Source organism: Lates calcarifer, unplaced genomic scaffold (genome assembly GCF_001640805.2).
Source record: "Lates calcarifer isolate ASB-BC8 unplaced genomic scaffold, TLL_Latcal_v3 _unitig_5878_quiver_531, whole genome shotgun sequence".
Lineage (NCBI taxonomy): Eukaryota > Metazoa > Chordata > Actinopteri > Centropomidae > Lates > Lates calcarifer.
The window spans coordinates 1-19596 of NW_026117778.1; the positions used below are offsets into that span (position 1 = coordinate 1).

Genomic DNA, 19596 nt, shown 5'->3' on the forward strand with positions numbered 1-19596 from the left:
TCTTCTCCAGATCGTCTCCACGTGTGAACAGCACCATGGTGTAACCTGCTGCCTTTTCTCCAAACACCTTCTGAATGATTTTACTGTGTCTTGTTCTTTCTTCTGTGAATCTGTTCAACTGGATCACGATCAGGAACACATCAGGACCAGGAGCAGCTAATGAGATGGCTCTACCATCTCTAGCTTCACCCTCTCTTTTTGTTTCTCTCCTTTTCTTCGGGGTCAAACAGACCTGGAGTATCAACAACAGCCAGAGTTTGACCCTCAAACTCTCCTGTTTCCTTCTGACACTGCTGTCACTGTGGAAAAATTTAGATAGAAAAACCTTCTTTCTTAAGATGGTGTTTCCTGTTGCTTTTTCCCAGATCCAGTTTTCCCAACAAGAACAATCCTGAGGTCTGGTTTCCTGTAGGTCCTCCAGCTCCTCCAGCTCCTTTAGATCCTCCAGTGGTTCTAGCTCCTCAGTCTCTGTTGGAGAAAACACAAAGTCATTACTGATGTTGATGAAGGACAAAGTGGATGAAATATGACCACTGTCTCTGATCAGCTCCTCTGAACATAAAGGCCTGAAAACAAAGTGTTAGCTTGATATGTTCAGTCCAAACACAGAGCTGACAGACAGAGTTAACAGTCAGTAACAGACTCAGAAAATGTGATGGGTTTGATTAGAAAACAAACAAGTGGAACCAGTTGAGGTCTTCAGAGGATAAACCCTGAGAGTTCAGTGGAACAGAAACCATCAGCACTGATCTACAGAGGTTTGGAAAACAGTGACAGGATCAGATGAATCCTCCTTCACTGTATTCATTGTTCACCAAGAGACCATGATACAGGACTTTACAGGATTTATCTGAGTCTCAGTTTAAAGTGTGATCTCATCTTCTGACTCAGTTCTGCCTGAAGTCGACACCGATGACGGGACCAATCCATGGTCGATCAGTGTGAAATAATAATCTCATACTGACCTGTTCTTATTACAATATATAAATAGTCATGTGGTCAAACTAAGTTGAATTGTTTAATTGAATTTCACTTCTTAATAAAAAGGGTCTTGGTGATAAATGTGTAACACCTGGTGGTTGGACGGAGAATGACAGCGTATAAAGATTTAAAATGACAGTGAATCAGTATGTTGGAGGCTGCACTGTGACTCTCAGAAACACTCCTGTAATTGTGTCATATCATTAATGTTGCTCTGCCTCTGAATATGTTTCATATATAAACTTCTTACACTGAATGATATTTTAGTCTTTTCTGTAAAATGTGTGATAGTCATTATTGTTGCAGGATAAACAGGATCCATTCTGATGTACCAGAAAAAGACAGTAAAGTTATTTTACATTATTATTTTTTGATGTTTGAAAACACTTTTTGTCTTTGACCCTTTTGCAAATTCACAGAAACTGTTAGTGAGGAAGTTATAAGCTCAGAGAGACAGGAAACAGGTGGGGCTGAAGACGCTGACCACAGGTCTTTGTTCAGGGTTTGTTTCACATGTTTCTAGATCAAATGTTTTATTCCACCATGAAATAAAAATACAGTTACAGTGTAGAAATAATAACACAGATTCAAATAAATAGTAAAACTAATCAAAGATTAATTATCATTAATCAATGTTCTATCGTTCTTTGTCCAAAGTCAATGTGAAGCTAAAGCAAAGTCTTCTTTTAAAGCTGAACGCTGTCATTGAAAGTTATAAATGTACTCACTGAGATCAGAGTAGTTGTTGCCCATGTGGTGTCTAACAGTCAGTAGTAGAGTCTCTGCTGCAGTTCAGTCAGTAACACTTTCATTTCTACATCAGCTGTGTGTTATAACCTGCTGCTGTCTCCTCCATTAAACACGTCACATTAACACACTGAAGCTGAAACACACTGTTTCATGATCCACAGTCACTGTGAAGCAACAAGTCCTCTGACCTGAACAACTGTACAGGTCGCTCGTCCCCACACTCAGGTCCTTCTTACAGGTGTACGGACCTCTGTCGTCATGGTTACAATAATAAATACACAGTATAGGTCATGGATAAAAACACAACATTTCACACTGGAACTGAACCCAGTCTCCTGTCCTGACAGTCCTGCTAACAACCAAACGTAACGAGCTGTGGGATTGTATTTTACAAGAGGACAATCTCTATTCAGCAATATCAATGACCTTAAAGGTGCTATATGTACGTTTTCACTACACGGCTAACATTACATTAACAGCAGTTTGCTCAGCAGTCTGAAAGAAAAGTTGAGTTCAGTATCAAACATAATTTCTTTACATTAGAACAAATGCCAATGTTAGCCTCTGTCACCTCTCTTCCACTGAAGTTAGCATGCTAACTAGCCAGCACAGGCGCATCCTGTCTCCTAATACAACGCTGTGATAGTGGGTCTCTGCAGTGTCCAGTCCTCAGTCCAAGTCCTCAGTCCAGTCCTCAGTCCAACATGAGAGGATGAAGAAGTAGCTCTGCTCAGAGGACGTATTCTAACCTCTGGTCTGTTAAACACAATGATGGCTGAAGGTCTTGGTGAGTAAACAGCTGTTGATGCTGAGGATAGCTATGTAGTGAGAACTTAAATATAGCTCCTTTAATATATGACACAGACACTGAGGGAAGTCTGTCCTGTAAATCAGGCCTTCAGGCACGTTTCATTTATCATCTAACCTGAGGGTGGGGGGCAGCTTCAGGACGTTAAGTAAACACCTGTGTTGCTACCACCACGGAACTTCTCTTTGTTTACTACAGCATTAACATGATGAATGTTCTCTCTTGTTATTTGCATCAGTTTCCTGTTGCCTGTTAGCAAAAGTTAGCCGGCTAACTAGCTATTGTTGCTGATGTTAACTAACATTAAGCTGTTACAGCTAATGTTGTGATGTGGCTCATTCAGAATGAGCTGATGAATCTGCTGGTTTTAACCAAGTAAACTATGGAGACAGGAAGTTATGGAAGCAGCAGCAAAGTAAGAACAAACTGATGTTCAAACAGTTTCTGCAGTGTCACACTGAATACAGACAGTTCCTGTGAAATGTGAGGGCTAGGGCTACAGGAGATGAACTTTGTGGTTTCCACCTACTCTCTGATGTGACCTGTTAAGAGTTCATGTCTACATGTGTCCTCACTCAGACTGAGTTCACATGAGTACGTGTTGTAATGTACGTGTTGTAGTGGTTGTATGGTTCTTCCTGTCTCTCAGTAAATGTGCTGTGGTGTCTGATCGAAGCTGAGAAACAGCAGCTTTCTGACTCTGTAACAAAGTTAATTTACAACAGGATGAACAGAATGGCTCTGATCAACACACCTGTGCTGAGTGATGGTGTTGGTGTCCCACAGGTGGAGCACTGGAAAAGGTGAACAGACAGAGTTTCAGGAGGCCAGAGAGTCGTTCTGACCGAACCTGAAAAACACTGAACATAATCCAGACCTGAGTCTAGTTCTGTCCCAAAATCACACAAACATTTCAGCCTGGTTAGCATGCTCAGTGTGAGGCTTCTACATGCTCCTTCCTGAATATCACCCTCCACATCTGGAGACCAGGTCAGACAGACATGTCTCAGCACTGAACCAGTTTGCTGATTCACCTGCTGCTCACCTGTCGTCTCAGCACCTTTACACAGTGAGGAGGCTTAAAGATCAACCAGAGGAAAAAGCAGCTGATGATGCTCAACAGACCAAAGCCCTGACCACGTCGAGTAGACTGAATAAACCTGCCCATGACTGAAGACTGTCAGACACCAGGAGGCCGCTCAGCAGGGTCACATACACCTTACAGAAGCCGAGGAACGTCTGGAGGTCGACCCAGTACAGCACCAACACCCAGCTGAGACTGAACCACAGCTGTGGCCTGTAAACACACCTGTACAGAGCAGACAGGTGAGACGTTCCTGTGTCGCTGCTCTACCTGTCATCAGACATAAAGGACAGGAAGTCAGAGCTACAGACAGACACCTGTACATGTTAGAGTTTAACACATTTTTAAGGCCAAACCTGGAACAAACTCTGGACTCGTGTTTGGACAAATCCTCTTTTTATTTCAGGTGAGTTAAAGCTGAGAGCTGTTGGACTGAACATCATGATTCTACTGATGATTACTGTTAGAAGTTCTGTTTATCTTTACAATGGGACCTGAAAGGTAACTGGGTCCAAGTCCATGAAGTGGTTTACAGGTCAGAGTCAGTACTTTCTCTTCTCTGTAAGTCTTTAAACTGGTGTCTGAGACTTGATGGGAAACCAGATCTGTTCTGATATTTGATATCTACGTCTGAGACCAGGGAGAGCATCAAGGTTCAAGAGTTCATGGTGAAGGAGTTCATCCTGTAGCTGGTGTAGTAACAACAGGAGGCCACAGGGGGAGCATGTAGCTCTACCTGGACCTGAACAGGTGAGTGGTCAGTGAGAGATGGACATGGGGAAACAGACTAGGATGGGATAGATCAGTGGCAGAGATCACTGATTGGTAGAGTCACAGTCAGACTGAATGAGATCAAATGTGTTGAGAAGTTGTTGTAACTGATATATGACGTTTTAAACATGTTCAAAGGGAGGACATTTTGTTTTTTATCTTCTACTAAAATGTTGCTGCTTTAAATCAATGTGTTGTACAGTAACAGTCTGACACAGAAGATCATTTGTCATATTTCTGTTTATTAACATGTTAGCAGACAGTAGATAGAGTAGCATAGCACAGTAGCATAAAGTAGATGTGATATATGAAGCATCATGTCAGTGTTGTTGGACCTTTAAAGCTCCCACTTTATCAACACAGAAACATCTCACTGCTTTTATACAAACTGCTTCATTCCAGTCAAAACCTTTCCTTCTTTCCAACACCTCCTCTGACAGCACAAGAAAACAAGCTCTATTAAAACCTTTCACCTTTTTCATTCAAGCAAATCAAGAGCAGCACATGTTACACAATCTGACCTGTGGATTGTTCTGGACTAAAGAGTTGAAAGTTCCCATCAGTCCCATGATGAATAATGACTAATGATCAGTGAAACTAAAATGCTCATCATGTCTAACATTAGCAGAAAGCTACCTGCTGGTAAAGACCATACATTCAGTGAAGAAGCAGAACAAACAAACAAGATCAAACTAAAGTTACACTCTGTTTCCATCATTAGTTTTCCTTCAGCTCCAGTTTATTAGGGCTGGAAGCAGCTTCTGCTGCTGCTGCATCAGCCTTCTTCTTCTTCTTCACTGCTACAGCTATAGCTGCCACTGCAGCTCCAACTGCAACTCCAACTGCAGCTCCAATTGGACCTCCCACAGCTCCAACAGCTGCTCCAATTTCTGCTGCAACAGCTATTTCAATGCCTATTCCAACACCTATTCCAACACCTGCTCCAACACCTGCTCCAACAAAAGGAGCAGCCCGTGCAATGACCCGTATAAATCTGTTTTTTTTCTCCGCCTTTCTTCTGGCCTCTTCGAGCGTCATATTTGGATTCTCTCTCAGAAGTCGTTTCATCTCTTCTCTTATGGCTCTCTCAGCCTGTTGGAGCATTTCATTGGTGTAGTATCTTCTTCCATTTCTCTGAACCATTGACTCGATCTTCTTCAGCAGCTCATGGACTTGAGAAGGATCATTGTCTCTGTTGTTGAACACATGGTGTCCTCCATCACACTGTCTGATGACGTTCTGAAGATCTGGATTTTGATCAATGAAATCATCTATGGACTCTCCATCCACCTCCAGGTCGTCTCCACGTGTGAACAGCACCATGGTGTAACCTGCTGCCTTTTCTCCAAACACCTTCTGAATGAGTTTTACTGTGTTTTGTTCTTCTTCTGTGAATCTGTTCAACTGGATCACGATCAGGAACACATCAGGACCAGGAGAAGCTAATGAGATGGCTCTAGCCATCTCTAGCTTCACCCTCTCTTTTTGTTTCTCTCCTTTTCTTCTGGGGTCAAACAGACCTGGAGTATCAACAACAGCCAGAGTTTTACCCTCAAACTCTCCTGTTTCCTTCTGACACTCTGCTGTCACTGTGGAAGGAGATGCTTTAGATAGAAAAACCTTCTTTCTTAAGATGGTGTTTCCTGTTGCACTTTTCCCAGATCCAGTTTTCCCAACAAGAACAATCCTGAGGTCTGGTTCCTGTAGGTCCTCCAGCTCCTCCAGCTCCTTTAGCTCTTCTGACTCCTCTGGTGCTGTTAGTGGTTCCAGCTCCTTTAGCTCTTCTGACTCCTCTGGTGCTGTTAGTGGTTCTAGCTCCTCATTCTCTGTTGGAGAAAACACAAAGTCATTACTGATGTTGATGAAGGACAAAGTGGATGAAATATGACCACTGTCTCTGATCAGCTCCTCTGAACATAAAGGCCTGAAAACAAAGTGTTAGCTTGATATGTTCAGTCCAAACACAGAGCTGACAGACAGAGTTAACAGTCAGTAACAGACTCAGAAAATGTGATGGGTTTGATTAGAAAACAAACAAGTGGAACCAGTTGAGGTCTTCAGAGGATAAATCCTGAGAGTTCAGTGGAACAGAAACCATCAGCACTGATCTACAGAGGTTTGGAAAACAGTGACAGGATCAGATGAATCCTCCTTCACTGTATTCATTGTTCACCAAGAGACCATGATACAGGACTTTACAGGATTTATCTGAGTCTCAGTTTAAAGTGTGATCTCATCTTCTGACCCAGTTCTGCCTGAAGTCGACACCGATGACGGGACCAATCCATGGTCGATCAGTGTGAAATAATAATCTCATACTGACCTGTTCTTATTACAATATATAAATAGTCATGTGGTCAAACTAAGTTGAATTGTTTAATTGAATTTCACTTCTTAATAAAAAGGTCTTGGTGATAAATGTGTAACACCTGGTGGTTGGACGGAGAATGACAGCGTATAAAGATTTAAAATGACAGTGAATCAGTATGTGGAGGCTGCACTGTGACTCTCAGAAACACTCCTGTAATGTGTCATATCATTAATGTTGCTCTGCCTCTGAATATGTTTCATATATAAACTTCTTACACTGAATGATATTTTAGTCTTTTCTGTAAAATGTGTGATAGTCATTATTGTTGCAGGATAAACAGGATCCATTCTGATGTACAGAAAAAGACAGTAAAGTTAGTTTTACATTATTATTTTTTGATGTTTGAAAACACTTTTTGTCTTTGACCCTTTTGCAAATTCACAGAAACTGTTAGTGAGGAAGTTATAAGCTCAGAGAGACAGGAAACAGGTGGGGCTGAAAACGCTGACCACAGGTCTTTGTTCAGGGTTTGTTTCACATGTTTCTAGATCAAATGTTTTATTCCACCATGAAATAAAATACAGTCACAGTGTAGAAATAATAACACAGATCAAATAAATAGTAAAACTAATCAAAGATTCATTATCATTAATCAATGTTCTATCGTTCTTTGTCCAAAGTCAATGTGAAGCTAAAGCAAAGTCTCTTTTAAAGCTGAACTGCTGTCATTGAAAGTTATAAATGTACTCACTGAGCATCAGAGTAGTTGTTGCCCATGTTGGTGTCTAACAGTCAGTAGTAGAGTCTCTGCTGCAGTTCAGTCAGTGAACACTTTCATTTCTACATCAGCTGTGTGTTATAACCTGCTGCTGTCTCCTCCCATTAAACACGTCACATTAACACACTGAAGCTGAAACACACTGTTTCATGATCCACAGCTTCATAATTACAGGTCATTTACACTGCAACAGTAAGAGAAAGAGGCACGATAACATACAAACCTACATCTTCATACAACAATCTAAAACAATATTCACATATTAACTGATGATAATATGAAGAAAAGAGAAGGTGTGTGTTTCTTCTGTCTCATGTCTAGAGTTTGTTTTGTGAAACCACCTGTTACCTGCAGACACAGGTGAGTTCCTGTGTTTTATATGATGTGTTTATGTCACTTCACTGTCAGAGATCATGATAACAGAAAACTTCAGTAAGACTGTGGCAGCCATTACAGCCAAACTGAAGAGGAAAAGTACAGAGAGGAACTAATATAAAGGAAGTTATAATGGCAGCAGATGACTGCAGGTTAAAATGTTTGTGTCAACACGTGTTGTACCAGTTTTCCATGATAGTCACGTGATGTCATCACAGTACACCCACTACTACAAACTAGACTTTGATTCCTTTGGGATGACAGTAAACTCTAACAGAGTACAGGCTACACCACTGAAGGAGAGCTAGTCCACCAAGTTAAACTGGGAGGTGATGGTTCATTATTATTAATCCTCACGTGTGACTCACCTGTCTCAGTATTAAAAGGAAGTTTCCTGTTCAGAACACGCAGGTAAATAAATTAACTTAGCGCTGTTCATATTAAAGAGCAGCTATCTGCAGGAACTCAGGGATCAGGTCCAGTCAGGACACTGGTTCATAAGCAGAAGCTATAAACCAGGAACTCGCTCTGTAGTCGAAGTGTGTGGCTCTTAAAAGAGCCGTTGTGTTGTTGAAGCCGGTCTCGGGTGTTTACTTTTTGACGGGCTTCTCGGTCTTCTTGGGCAGCAGGACAGCCTGGATGTTGGGCAGTACGCCGCCCTGAGCGATGGTGACTCCGCCCAGCAGCTTGTTGAGCTCCTCGTCGTTGCGGACAGCCAGCTGCAGGTGGCGGGGGATGATCCTGGTCTTCTTGTTGTCGCGGGCGGCGTTTCCTGCCAGCTCCAGGATCTCAGCGGTCAGATACTCCAGCACCGCTGCCAGATACACCGGAGCTCCGGCACCGACACGCGCTCAGCGTAGTTCCCCTTCCTCAGCAGTCCTGTGGACACGACCCACCGGGAACTGAAGACCGGCACGAGAGGAGCGGGTCTTGGCCTTAGCTCTGGTCTTGCCGGCACCTTTTCCACGTCCAGACATGTTTTCAGATTATTTTCTTCGTCGAGTACGAGAGAAATGTACCCAACACTCTCTGACAGCCGACTTATATACCGAACCAGCTGCTCTCTGATTGGTCACACTGAGCGGTAACTATGATCCTCCAATCAGAGACGAGCTGACGTCATGAAGGCTCCCGCTTTTTCCTGGTTGAGAGCTTCGTTATAAAACATGGCGGGGTAAATTCACTGTGAAATACATTTAATCAAGTCAATAAAATTCAAATAAATACACGTAGATCGTGTTACATCAGATAAATCTGATAAAACTGTTCAACAGACCAACAGACATCAGTCAACTCATTACAACAGTTTATCTTCGATGCTTTTCCTCTCTGTCTCACTCAGAGTTAAAGTACGGGTCACTTTAACGTTCTATACGTTACACTAGACACTGTATACACACACACACACATATATATATATAGAGAGAGAGAGAGAGAGAGACATATATATAGACATATATAGACAGTAGACTAAGAACAGTCACCGGTGTAAAACAAAGTAACTACAGCGACTGACTGAAGATTATTTGTGATCAGCTTATATTAAATGTACATTTGCACATAACGTCTGAATCGTCCACATGAACCTCGTGCTTCCTGCAGCCTTTACTGAACATTCAGTACATCTGTTACTGTGAAGCTTCTTAAACCTGAGTGTGTTTGACTAAACACCAGGAAAACAAAACCTGGATAGAAGCCTGAGTGAAAGCTGTGCCTGCTTATTAAACACGGACAGTAAGATATATAATATACACCGTATATGTATAACTGTAACATTAACTTATTGCTGCTTCAGAACATGTGAGTGGCTCTGAAAAGAGCCGTTGTGGTGGTTGAACTGGTCTGGGGTCAGTCTAAGCCCTCTCTCCTCGGATGCGGCGGGCCAGCTGGATATCTTTGGGCATGATGGTGACCCTCTTGGCGTGGATGGCGCACAGGTTGGTGTCCTCGAACAGGCCGACCAGGTAAGCCTCGCTGGCCTCCTGCAGAGCCATGACGGCGGAGCTCTGGAAGCGCAGATCGGTCTTGAAGTCCTGAGCGATCTCTCTGACCAGGCGCTGGAAGGGCAGCTTGCGGATCAGCAGCTCGGTGGACTTCTGGTAACGACGGATCTCTCCTGAGAGCCACGGTACCAGGGCCTATAGCGGTGAGGTTTCTTGACTCCGCCGGTGGCCGGGGCGCTCTTACGGGCAGCCTTGGTAGCCAGCTGCTTCCTGGGAGCTTTGCCTCCGGTGGATTTACGGGCGGTCTGTTTGGTTCTGGCCATTTTAGTTTCTTAGTCTTGTCTGTTTTCACAGCGAAACAAAGTCTACTGAACGCCGCAGAGAAGAGGCTTTATATAGGAAGTGCCAGGGCGGTGCGAACGCTCATTGGTCCAGAGCAGGGGCAGCGCGCGGTGTGGGCGACCAACGGACTGGAGAAGAAGAATTTTAAAATTCAAAGTAAACCAATCAGATACAGAGGCGGTTTAAAGGCTCCTCAAGAACAAAAGACAGGAAAAGAGAAGTTTGATTCAAGTAGAACAGATCATCATCTCACAATATGAATCAATACATCAACCAATCAATCAATATGTCACGAACTGTTGAAGGAACGATTCAGTCAAACATGTCTTTTTTCCATCGTATATTTTCAAGATGTTTTGAGAGTTGAAGTGGAAACCTGAGAGAGGCCCTGGTTCCTGGAGGGAAATGAAGTGGGGGTGTATTTCCTTCATTACTTTGGTTTTATTGGTATATGACTTACAGCTGTTTTATTAAATACATCTTCCTTTGTTTCATCTTTGGTTAATGTTAAGGTTGTAGGATTGTGTGTGGTTGTTGTGTACGTTAGATTATTTTATCTTGTTCTATGTGATTGTTGTACAGATGGTGAGTCTCTGAACTATACGTGCTATATATATTTGAGTTGCCATTTTGGCCACTTCTGTCTTTTCAAAGAGACAAAGTCATCTCAGATAACAAATGAAAATGTGGATGAAGCTTTAAAGTCTCAGTCTCAAACAACCAGCACTGCTCCTAGTTCCACCACAGGTTCTACAGTGATGAATCCATCCTGATCCAAAACAGCTGCTATCAGTCACTCACTGTGTGGAACTCCATTTCAAAATGTGCAATATCTGTATTTAGTTCATTTTCTGTCTCTGTGTATAAAGTCCTGTGATTATAGCTCTGTTCATATTTTTATTACATTGTCATGTTTATATTGATTTTATAGCATTATCTTCTTTTTTTTTTTTTCTTTATTCATATTTACGTCTTTTAAATCTCTGATGCTGCAACAATGTCAGTTTCCCCACTGGGACTAACAAAGGATCATCTTAACTTATACAATACTAATTCAGTCAATGGAGACATTTAACTGGTGTGACTGTGTCCATGTTTATGCCATGAAACACCAGACATGTTTAAATTTACACTGCATTGATTTTGATAATTATATTTAAGGTTTAAGAAAAACAAAGAATAAATTTTAGCACCTTGTGTTACCTGTCTCAGAATATTTCCTGATTTGTCTTTATTCTACTATCATTTCATAATTTAATGAAAACGCTCAAATCGCACGTTTCTTAACTTACACACAACTCATGCATTGCAATTTAACACGTTATAAAACGAAAGGGAACACAGCTCTTAGATGAGGCGGTGGGTGGCCCTGAGAAGGGCCTTTGTGTGGTTGGAGTAAAGAGCAGGTTTACTTGGAGCTGGTGTACTTGGTCACGGCCTTTGTTCCCTCGGACACGGCGTGCTTGGCCAGCTCACCAGGCAGCAGGAGGCGGACGGCGGTCTGGATCTCCCTGGAGGTAATGGTGGACCTCTTGTTGTAGTGAGCCAGGCGGGAGGCCTCACCGGCGATGCGTTCAAAGATATCGCTGACAAAGGAGTTCATGATACTCATGGCCTTAGAGGAGATGCCGGTATCGGGGTGGACCTGCTTCAGGACCTTGTAAACATAGATGGCATAGCTCTCCTTCCTGGTCTTTCTCTTCTTCTTACCGGTCTTAGGTGACGCTCTTAGAAACAGCTTTCTTTGAGCCTTTCTTCGGTGCTTTCACTGGATCGGGCATGACTGACTACTGATGGTTTCCCTGAGTCGGATGCTTTACTGAGAACCGCACCGTCTACTTATACAGCCCTTAATGCAAATGTGACTGTGCTGTTGCTCGCACAGGATTGGCTGCCTGCTGAGCATCAACCGACCAATGATCATTTGATCGATGGAACACGTAGGTTGAAGAGATCTGGAGGGAAACATTGACACAAACTAACTGATCATGTGACACGAAAAGCAGCATTGTAGAACGGTCTAAGTTTGACTGTATCTGCTACATGATACTTTTTATAGTGTATTATTAATGTCATGCAACGATACACTTTATTCTAAGATCAACATTGTGTTTGTGTTTATACTTTATGACAGAACTGTAGCTACAGTGGAACCCAGCGTCTCTTAGGTTGAGTGGACACCTACTGTTCTGTGGACTGTGTTTTCCAGTGCTCTCACTGTCACGTCAAAGGGCACTGGATTTTGTTTTAATCAGTAAATGTTTATTTGGACATGAGCTCGTGGAAGAGAGCGCAGAGACTCAGGTGTTGAATAACATGTCATTAATACTGCGGAGCTAAAAGACAACAACAACAGGACTGAGCTCTGTAGAGGAGGTGGGCGGCTCTTAAAAGAGCCTTTGTTGATGTTGAGTCTCGGTGGATGTGGACCGGGTTTAACCTCCGAAGCCGTACAGAGTGCGGCCCTGTCTCTTCAGGGCGTAGACCACGTCCATGGCGGTGACCGTCTTCCTCTTAGCGTGCTCGGTGTAGGTGACAGGCGTCACGGATCACGTTCTCCAGGAAAGACTTTGAGCACTCCGCGAGTCTCCTCGTAGATGAGACCGGAGATACGCTTGACTCCGCCACGGCGAGCCAGACGGCGGATAGCGGGCTTAGTGATTCCCTGGATGTTATCACGGAGGACTTTACGGTGACGCTTAGCGCCTCCTTTACCGAGTCCTTTCCCTCCTTTTCCTCTGCCGCTCATTTTCTCTTCTCTGTTTGTATAAAGATGAAAGTGCGTCTGAGCGGCAGACGCTCATTATTTATGTATTCTCTGCGGACGTAAAAGAGAACATGTATGAACTTTGGCGGGAGATTTGTGCCTCAGGCAGTCTTAGGAAGACTTGGTTTGGTCCCGCCTACAAATAAATGTTTCACGTACGTGCCAAAATCCGCTGATTCCTAAATAAAGCCACGTGATGCCAAAACCATCTTCCACTCATATTCAATACAAAAAGATGAAACTGTGCGACAAAACACAACCACATTCACCACAGACCTTCAGTCTGGTTTACCTGTCTATTTCCAACATCTTTATCGACACAGTTAAATATTACGTTTGCTCCACAGAGCACTGACTTTACCGAGACTAAGGACTTAGATCTGACTGATGTTACATTTTTGTTTCTGTGACCTTCAAACACGCTATCGTACTATTGTTAAATTAAAAGTGCAGGTTGATGAATAAACTCGGTGTGTAATATAGCACATACTTGCATACTATTTTTATACTTATATTGGTTGGCGTTTGTCTATTTCCATTCGCGATCACTTCCGGGCTTTTCCTGGCACCACGTGACTGGCCTGACGTACTACATGAGAGAAGAGACCCGGGAATATTATAAATGCACTCCCAGTGTAGACGGGAGGGGAGGAGACAGACCTCTGACACTGTATCAGGTGAATACATAACTGAAACTCTATCAGACTCGTTATGTTAAAGTTTAGTTTTACCGTTCATCTCCACCCTGTTGTGTTTTGATTTAAAGGTGTAGTGTGACTGGTCCCGCAAGGGTAGTAAAGATCCACGACGTAAATTATACGTAAAAGCCACTTCTCATGCACTTAATAATGTCCACCTCCGAAGTTATATATCTTCCATCATGGCGTCAGTGTCTCTAACAGGAAGTCTGCACCTGAACCATCCACTAGGAGGAGCAGTGTGTTTGTGTGTTTAGTTGTGTTGTTGTAAAAGTAAAACAACTTTCTCTGACTGCGCAGGAAGGAGCTGGATTTGGACCGACCACTTGAACACCGCCGCCTGCAGAGACCATGTCACCTGTGGACACCTGCCTTCCACCAAGTTCATACACTGGAGACGGAGACCGGTAAGATCTGCAGACTGGACTCAGAACTCGTCATGAAGGTACCACACTTTATTTTACTGCCTGTGTGTGTAAATTGGATGTAATGGAAAAAATAGATTAGTTAACTGAAAAAAGACTTCAGGCTGGTTAAAGTAGGACTAGGTGGGATAAACTGTTTATTCTAATTATTATCAGACATGATTTCTAAGTTAACAGCCTACAAAATGAAAATTAAATCACATCAAATGAGAGACAATATCATGTTTGTTTAATACACTTTGCTAATAAACATTAAAACTGAGCATCACTGTTACAGAAAAATCTAAATGATTTATATTATTGATTCAAATGCCAAATATTTTCTCAATTAAATCCAGGTCAATAAAAATCAGAAAATAGTGAAAAAATGCACATTGACATTTTCCTTTTCTTTCTGGTTTTGTCTGACACAATTATTCTAAAATAGTCAAATTGATTAATAGACAAATCATTTAATCATTAAAATACTTTATTAACCTAAAATATTTTAGAAAATGGATTAAAAGGTTTTGTTTCCTCTGGTATCGATCGACTCATCCTCAGTGATAAAAGCCATTAGTAGTCTTTAAATATGAGAATATTATGGATTTATAATGGTTTCCTGCACTTTACAACATAAGGAAAATAACAATAACATAGTTCTTACTTTGAGGTCTGTAAGATTGTAAGACTCTTTGGATAAAAGCCACATGAGTAGATATAAACAGACACATTATTACAATTAATGTTTAGAGTTTATATTCACCTTTACTTCAGATGACCACCAGGTGGCAGCAGCACACAGATTAACTCACTTTATATGTGTGAAGGAGAAAACTAAACCTCAGACCTTTATCATCTCATTTAACTTTAACTTCCATCACAACTTGAACCTGAATTCTCACACACGCACCAATATGTGATAATTATAATTTGACTTATGAATTATCATGAAAAAAATTATGTTGGTGACTAAAGCCTCTGAGCCTCTCTGTCTAGTTTTGATTGTCTGCCTGTGTGATATATTAAATAGAAAAACATGACAAACATAATTCATTCTGTAAAGTTGTGACAGACATTTACACCAACACAATTTGGGGATATTAATTATTTATTTTTCTGCAACAGAATTAAATAGAAAATGTCGGCCACCAGATTTTGTTATGTTTTCAGAAGACGTCTGAAAAATGTTTTAAATAAACCAAACGTATTTATTTGTGACAAAAATACATAAACTGTCAGAAAAACATTTGTAGAAATCATTATAATCTCCAAACTGCAGTGTGATTTATTTATATAGTACCAAGTCATAACACATTTTTCAGAATAAGGCCAAGACCTTCTATATTGTAGAAAGATATGACGCATAATAAACTTTATGGTTATTATTGTTAGGACAGTAGCAGTACTCCTCTATAAATCCCTAAATATAATTAAATTTTTATAAATGGTGAATAATTTTCAATGCATTTTACCACAGATAGCAACTTTGACCAATATTACAGACGATAGTTAGAAAAAATGTTAAAGTCAGTCAGCACAGAAGCTGTGGTAGAGGAGTATTTAATTATCAAGCTCTTTTCTGTCATTTTTTGTGATACTAATTTTTAAAAATGGCAGTATCCATTAATAACAATAAAAAAAAAACCACCTGACACAGATTTATTCAGGAAACAGAGGCAAATACTGTATAACTTTTACACAAAGCCTTAAATTAACAAAACAGTTCTCACAGATTTTCACACTTTTTTGAAACTAAAAAAGAAAATTGCAAGAGCAACTAATGTTACATGCTAACACATGTAAACAGTTTGTGTACTATATGTGATGTGTTAGTTCTCTTGGATATGATTCTTTAAACAGATTTTGATCAACTTATATCTATGTAAGAATGTGTACATGCATTAATCGCCTTTTTTTACTGCTTGTGTGAATGAATTGTAACGTAACTTAAAAAATAAACAGCGCAATCCCTCTCTTTCGCTCAGACTAGCTAACATAGAAACTAACTTACTTATAAATGGAGTCTGCTAACATCAACAAACAACCAGCTTTCAGGTCAACACAGACTTGACCACAAACTCCACATAAACACACAATACAAAAAAAAGTTTTATCTAATGTTAGCAGACTCCATTTATAAGCTAACATTAGCTAGTGTGAGTGAAAAAGAGACGTTGGGCATTTATTTTTTACGTTATGTTAAAATTGAATCCATCCATCATACACATTCTTACATACACGAAAAATTATCCAAATCATATCCAAGAGAACTTATACATCACATAGGTTAAGTTAGAAGAGTGTTCACAGAACGTGTTAGCACGTAACATTAGCCGCTCATAAAAACCTCGTAAATTAGCTTTTTTCTTTTCTAGTTGCACAGACAGTTTGGAATACACACAGTGGTTTGTTCTGTTTGCTGATCATGTGAGCAACATTGGGCGTAAACTGCAGGGTTGTATAATTGATTAGCTCAACATTGCAAGGCTACAGTTACAGGCTACTGTTTTACAGATGCCCAGAATGCTTGCTAGCTACCTACAGAACACAAGCAACTGACTGCAGTTCACTAAACGGCCACCAGGGTCATTAATAACAAGTTAACAGCTAATAACAGTTTTCTGAAGCCTTTAACCTTTAAAACTGAATTAAACCTCTACAAAGCAATAAATTCTGCTTTGTTGCGTCTCAATTCGTTAGCGACATATAAGCTAAGCTAGCAGTCTGAAGTTTTCGGGGGTTAAATTCAACCCTTGTCTACGTTTTTTTCTTCTCCTCGCATGCAAACTGTGTCAAGGTGAACAACAACAGCCAGCGAGGCCATAAAGGGCTTCATTGTTTATGACCCGCCGTCCATCATCATCAAACTTTCCATAAAGTGGAGTTTTATGGCCGTTAGCTGGTTAATGAGTCACCTGAGGACAGGTGACAGAGGGAAACAGACACAAGATGGACGCCCAGTTCACACACAGACACAGATAATCCTTCTTATCTCTGGATTTGAGAGTTTTCCTCTTGTTCTGTCCATCTTTATTTTTATTTTACTCATGTTTAACCTAAATAAACCTGAAAATCAAAGTAACATGTAGCACATTCACCCAAAGTGAGGTACTTAACATTTTAAATACATGTATGTAAGTGAAGTATCTGATTACTTCTTCCACCACTGTAACTAATTTAGAGCTCAGTAAAACTCAGCTATTTATTAGCCTCGTATCTGTTGCGCTGGGGTTTCAGTCTGTTTGTGGTGTATTTATTCTCGTACGCCGCCATCTTGTTTCCATTTCTGTCCACAAATAGATTTTAATGTGAAAGAAATGAGGATTAGCTGATTATCTGGAGCTGTGGAGAATCATTAACTTCTTTCCAACTTCTGAGACAGATCACAGTGATTTCACTGCTGTAAATATTATAATAGTTATTGTTATTAACACCGTAGGATGTCGTGTTTACACGATGAAGTAAAGTTTACTAATTCATAGAAACATTAGTTTTTTATTGATTATTTCTGGTTCAGTTGTCTCCGGTGTTTCTGATTTAACTCTTCTTTTGATCAGGTCGTCTTGAAAATAAAAGTTTTGTTTAGAGGTCAGTTCAGTTGTTGTTGGTGAAGTTTTATCACCCAAATTGTTTTTAAGTAAGGAATTTAATTTATATTCAGCATTATTTTATTTCACTTACATCTGGTTTGCTCTTTCTATTATTATTACTTCATTTAAAGCTTCTTAAATACACTTTTTAAAAAGATTTGTTGAAATTTAAAGCTAAAAAGATATATATTCATGTGTATTATTATATATATTTACATTTTTCATGTTATTGTAATGTTTTAGGTTGTTTTTTAATGATTTTGTTTAATTTTGAGTACTTATTTTTTACTGTTAGAACCATCAGTGTTGTTATATTGTGGGTATTTTAATGTTGTAGTGGAAAATACTAATATTAATATTCTGTGAGTAAATATCTCTGTAGACCAAAGCTGTAGGAGCTCTACATCAACTTCCACAGCTTTATTAAATATAAATCAATAACATTTCCTTATAATTACAGTAATTTACAGTAGTTAATGTTGAATATAAAAGTATTTATTTTATGAGCTTTTAGAGGAATGAACTTGAATTAAATCGAAGTGTGTTAGTGTTGATTAGCAGTCGAACCAGGAGCTGTTCACATTATGTAACGTCAATATAACGTCTATCAAACACTCGAAAACACAAATACTCGTGTGTAATGAGAATTATTGTGGCTTTTATGTGATTTTACTGCAGCAGACTAAACTAAATACTCATCAGTGTAAAACAATAAATCTCCCATAAATCCATAAAGACACAGTTAATTGCTCTTGAGGAGGGCAGCTGCTGCTGGGGAGGGGGTTGACGGTTTAAATCCCACCACCACTGTGCTCATGAGCAAGGCAGGTAACACATGGCACTGACAGGCTCAGATTGTAATTCTGTGTCTGGCAACATGATGATAGGATTCCTACAGAGACAGAGCTTTTTATTAAAGAGGAAGATCCTTTAGTTTAACCAGAAACATCTCTATATATCACTACCAGACTCCATAGAGAAAAACAGGGATTTAACCGAGCAGAACACAAACCAACAGAATTCCATCTGTTAGTGTGGTTGTGTCATTGTGTGGTATTTCTACTCATGTAAAGTATCTGGTTACTTCTTCCACCACTGAAGGTCACACAGTAACACAGACACACTAACAGATGGAGGCAGTGGTATTCCAGCAGCTCCTGGTTAAATCCCTGTTTTTATCAATGGAGTCTGGTAGAGATATATATAGAGATGTTTCTGTATCTGCATGTAAACTTCCAGGAGACAGATCAGAACGACCTCCTTCAGGTGAATCACCCACTCTATTCTATTCTGTTCTCTCTGTTTTTACTTTCAGTTCAGGAGTCGACCTTCAGGTGACCTCTGTTTCCTCTGTCTGTTATTATCAGATATTATTATATTATTATTTCTTTCATTGATCAGTTTTAGTCCGACACAGTGTACTGTAAAATATTAAGGTTTTATTTTACTTTATGTTTTTATTTAAATGTTTAATTGTTTTTTAACTGAAACAGAATGAAAATGAATTTATTTCACATCATCTGAAAAATTGTACAGTGTTATTATTATTATTATTATTATTATTATTATTATTATTTCAATATAATGTGTTTTACATAAGATGAAGATATTCATTAGAACAATGTTTAAAAACTGAGCTGATTAAAATAGAATCTTTTCAAATTAGTTTTATTTCAGAAACAATAATAAATGACTGAACTTTCTTTTATTGATTTAGTTGCATGGTCACTGTATTTGTGATTTATTCAATTTTTGTCAATCTCTATTTTAATTTAATAGATGTTTAGTTGTTTTTATTATTATTTTTATTTAAATCTGATTGTAATACATTTAGTTTCAGTTTGAAATCATTTTTAAATCAAATCTTAAAGCAGAAACAAGATAAAAGATATTAAAGTAAAAATACTTCAAATATAAAATCAGGAACTTTAATCTTTTAATTTGAACTTTAATTTCCTCAGAGTAAATTTATCTAAAACACACAGAACATG

General features: G+C 39.8%; 4 protein-coding genes and 1 pseudogene across 4 annotated transcripts; all 5 read right to left on the minus strand.

Annotated features, from left to right (window-relative positions):
* Window positions 1-4616: 4616 nt before the first annotated feature.
* LOC108877215 (GTPase IMAP family member 7-like) lies at window positions 4617-6682 on the minus strand. Its single transcript, XM_051069111.1, has 2 exons — window positions 6640-6682; window positions 4617-6220 (listed from the first exon to the last, which is right to left on the minus strand). Exons 1-2 carry the CDS (start codon window positions 6680-6682, stop codon window positions 5112-5114), a joined length of 1152 nt encoding a protein of 383 aa, XP_050925068.1. The 3' UTR covers window positions 4617-5111.
* A 1647-nt stretch (window positions 6683-8329) lies between these two features.
* On the minus strand, window positions 8330-8885 carry LOC108877264 (uncharacterized). Its single transcript, XM_018667237.2, is given in 1 exon segment — window positions 8330-8885. A coding segment is annotated over 1 exon segment (387 nt). The 5' UTR covers window positions 8836-8885; the 3' UTR covers window positions 8330-8448.
* A 776-nt stretch (window positions 8886-9661) lies between these two features.
* On the minus strand, window positions 9662-10187 carry LOC108877263 (histone H3-like). Its single transcript, XM_018667236.2, is given in 3 exon segments — window positions 9662-9972; window positions 9974-9994; window positions 9996-10187. Coding segments are annotated over 3 exon segments (411 nt in total). The 5' UTR covers window positions 10125-10187; the 3' UTR covers window positions 9662-9711.
* Window positions 10188-11221: 1034 nt separating this feature from the next.
* LOC108877266 (histone H2B 1.1-like) lies at window positions 11222-11941 on the minus strand (annotated as a pseudogene).
* Window positions 11942-12520: 579 nt separating this feature from the next.
* LOC108877267 (histone H4-like) lies at window positions 12521-12936 on the minus strand. Its single transcript, XM_018667238.2, is given in 3 exon segments — window positions 12521-12680; window positions 12682-12708; window positions 12710-12936. Coding segments are annotated over 3 exon segments (312 nt in total). The 5' UTR covers window positions 12893-12936; the 3' UTR covers window positions 12521-12578.
* Between the last annotated feature and the right edge of the window lie 6660 nt (window positions 12937-19596).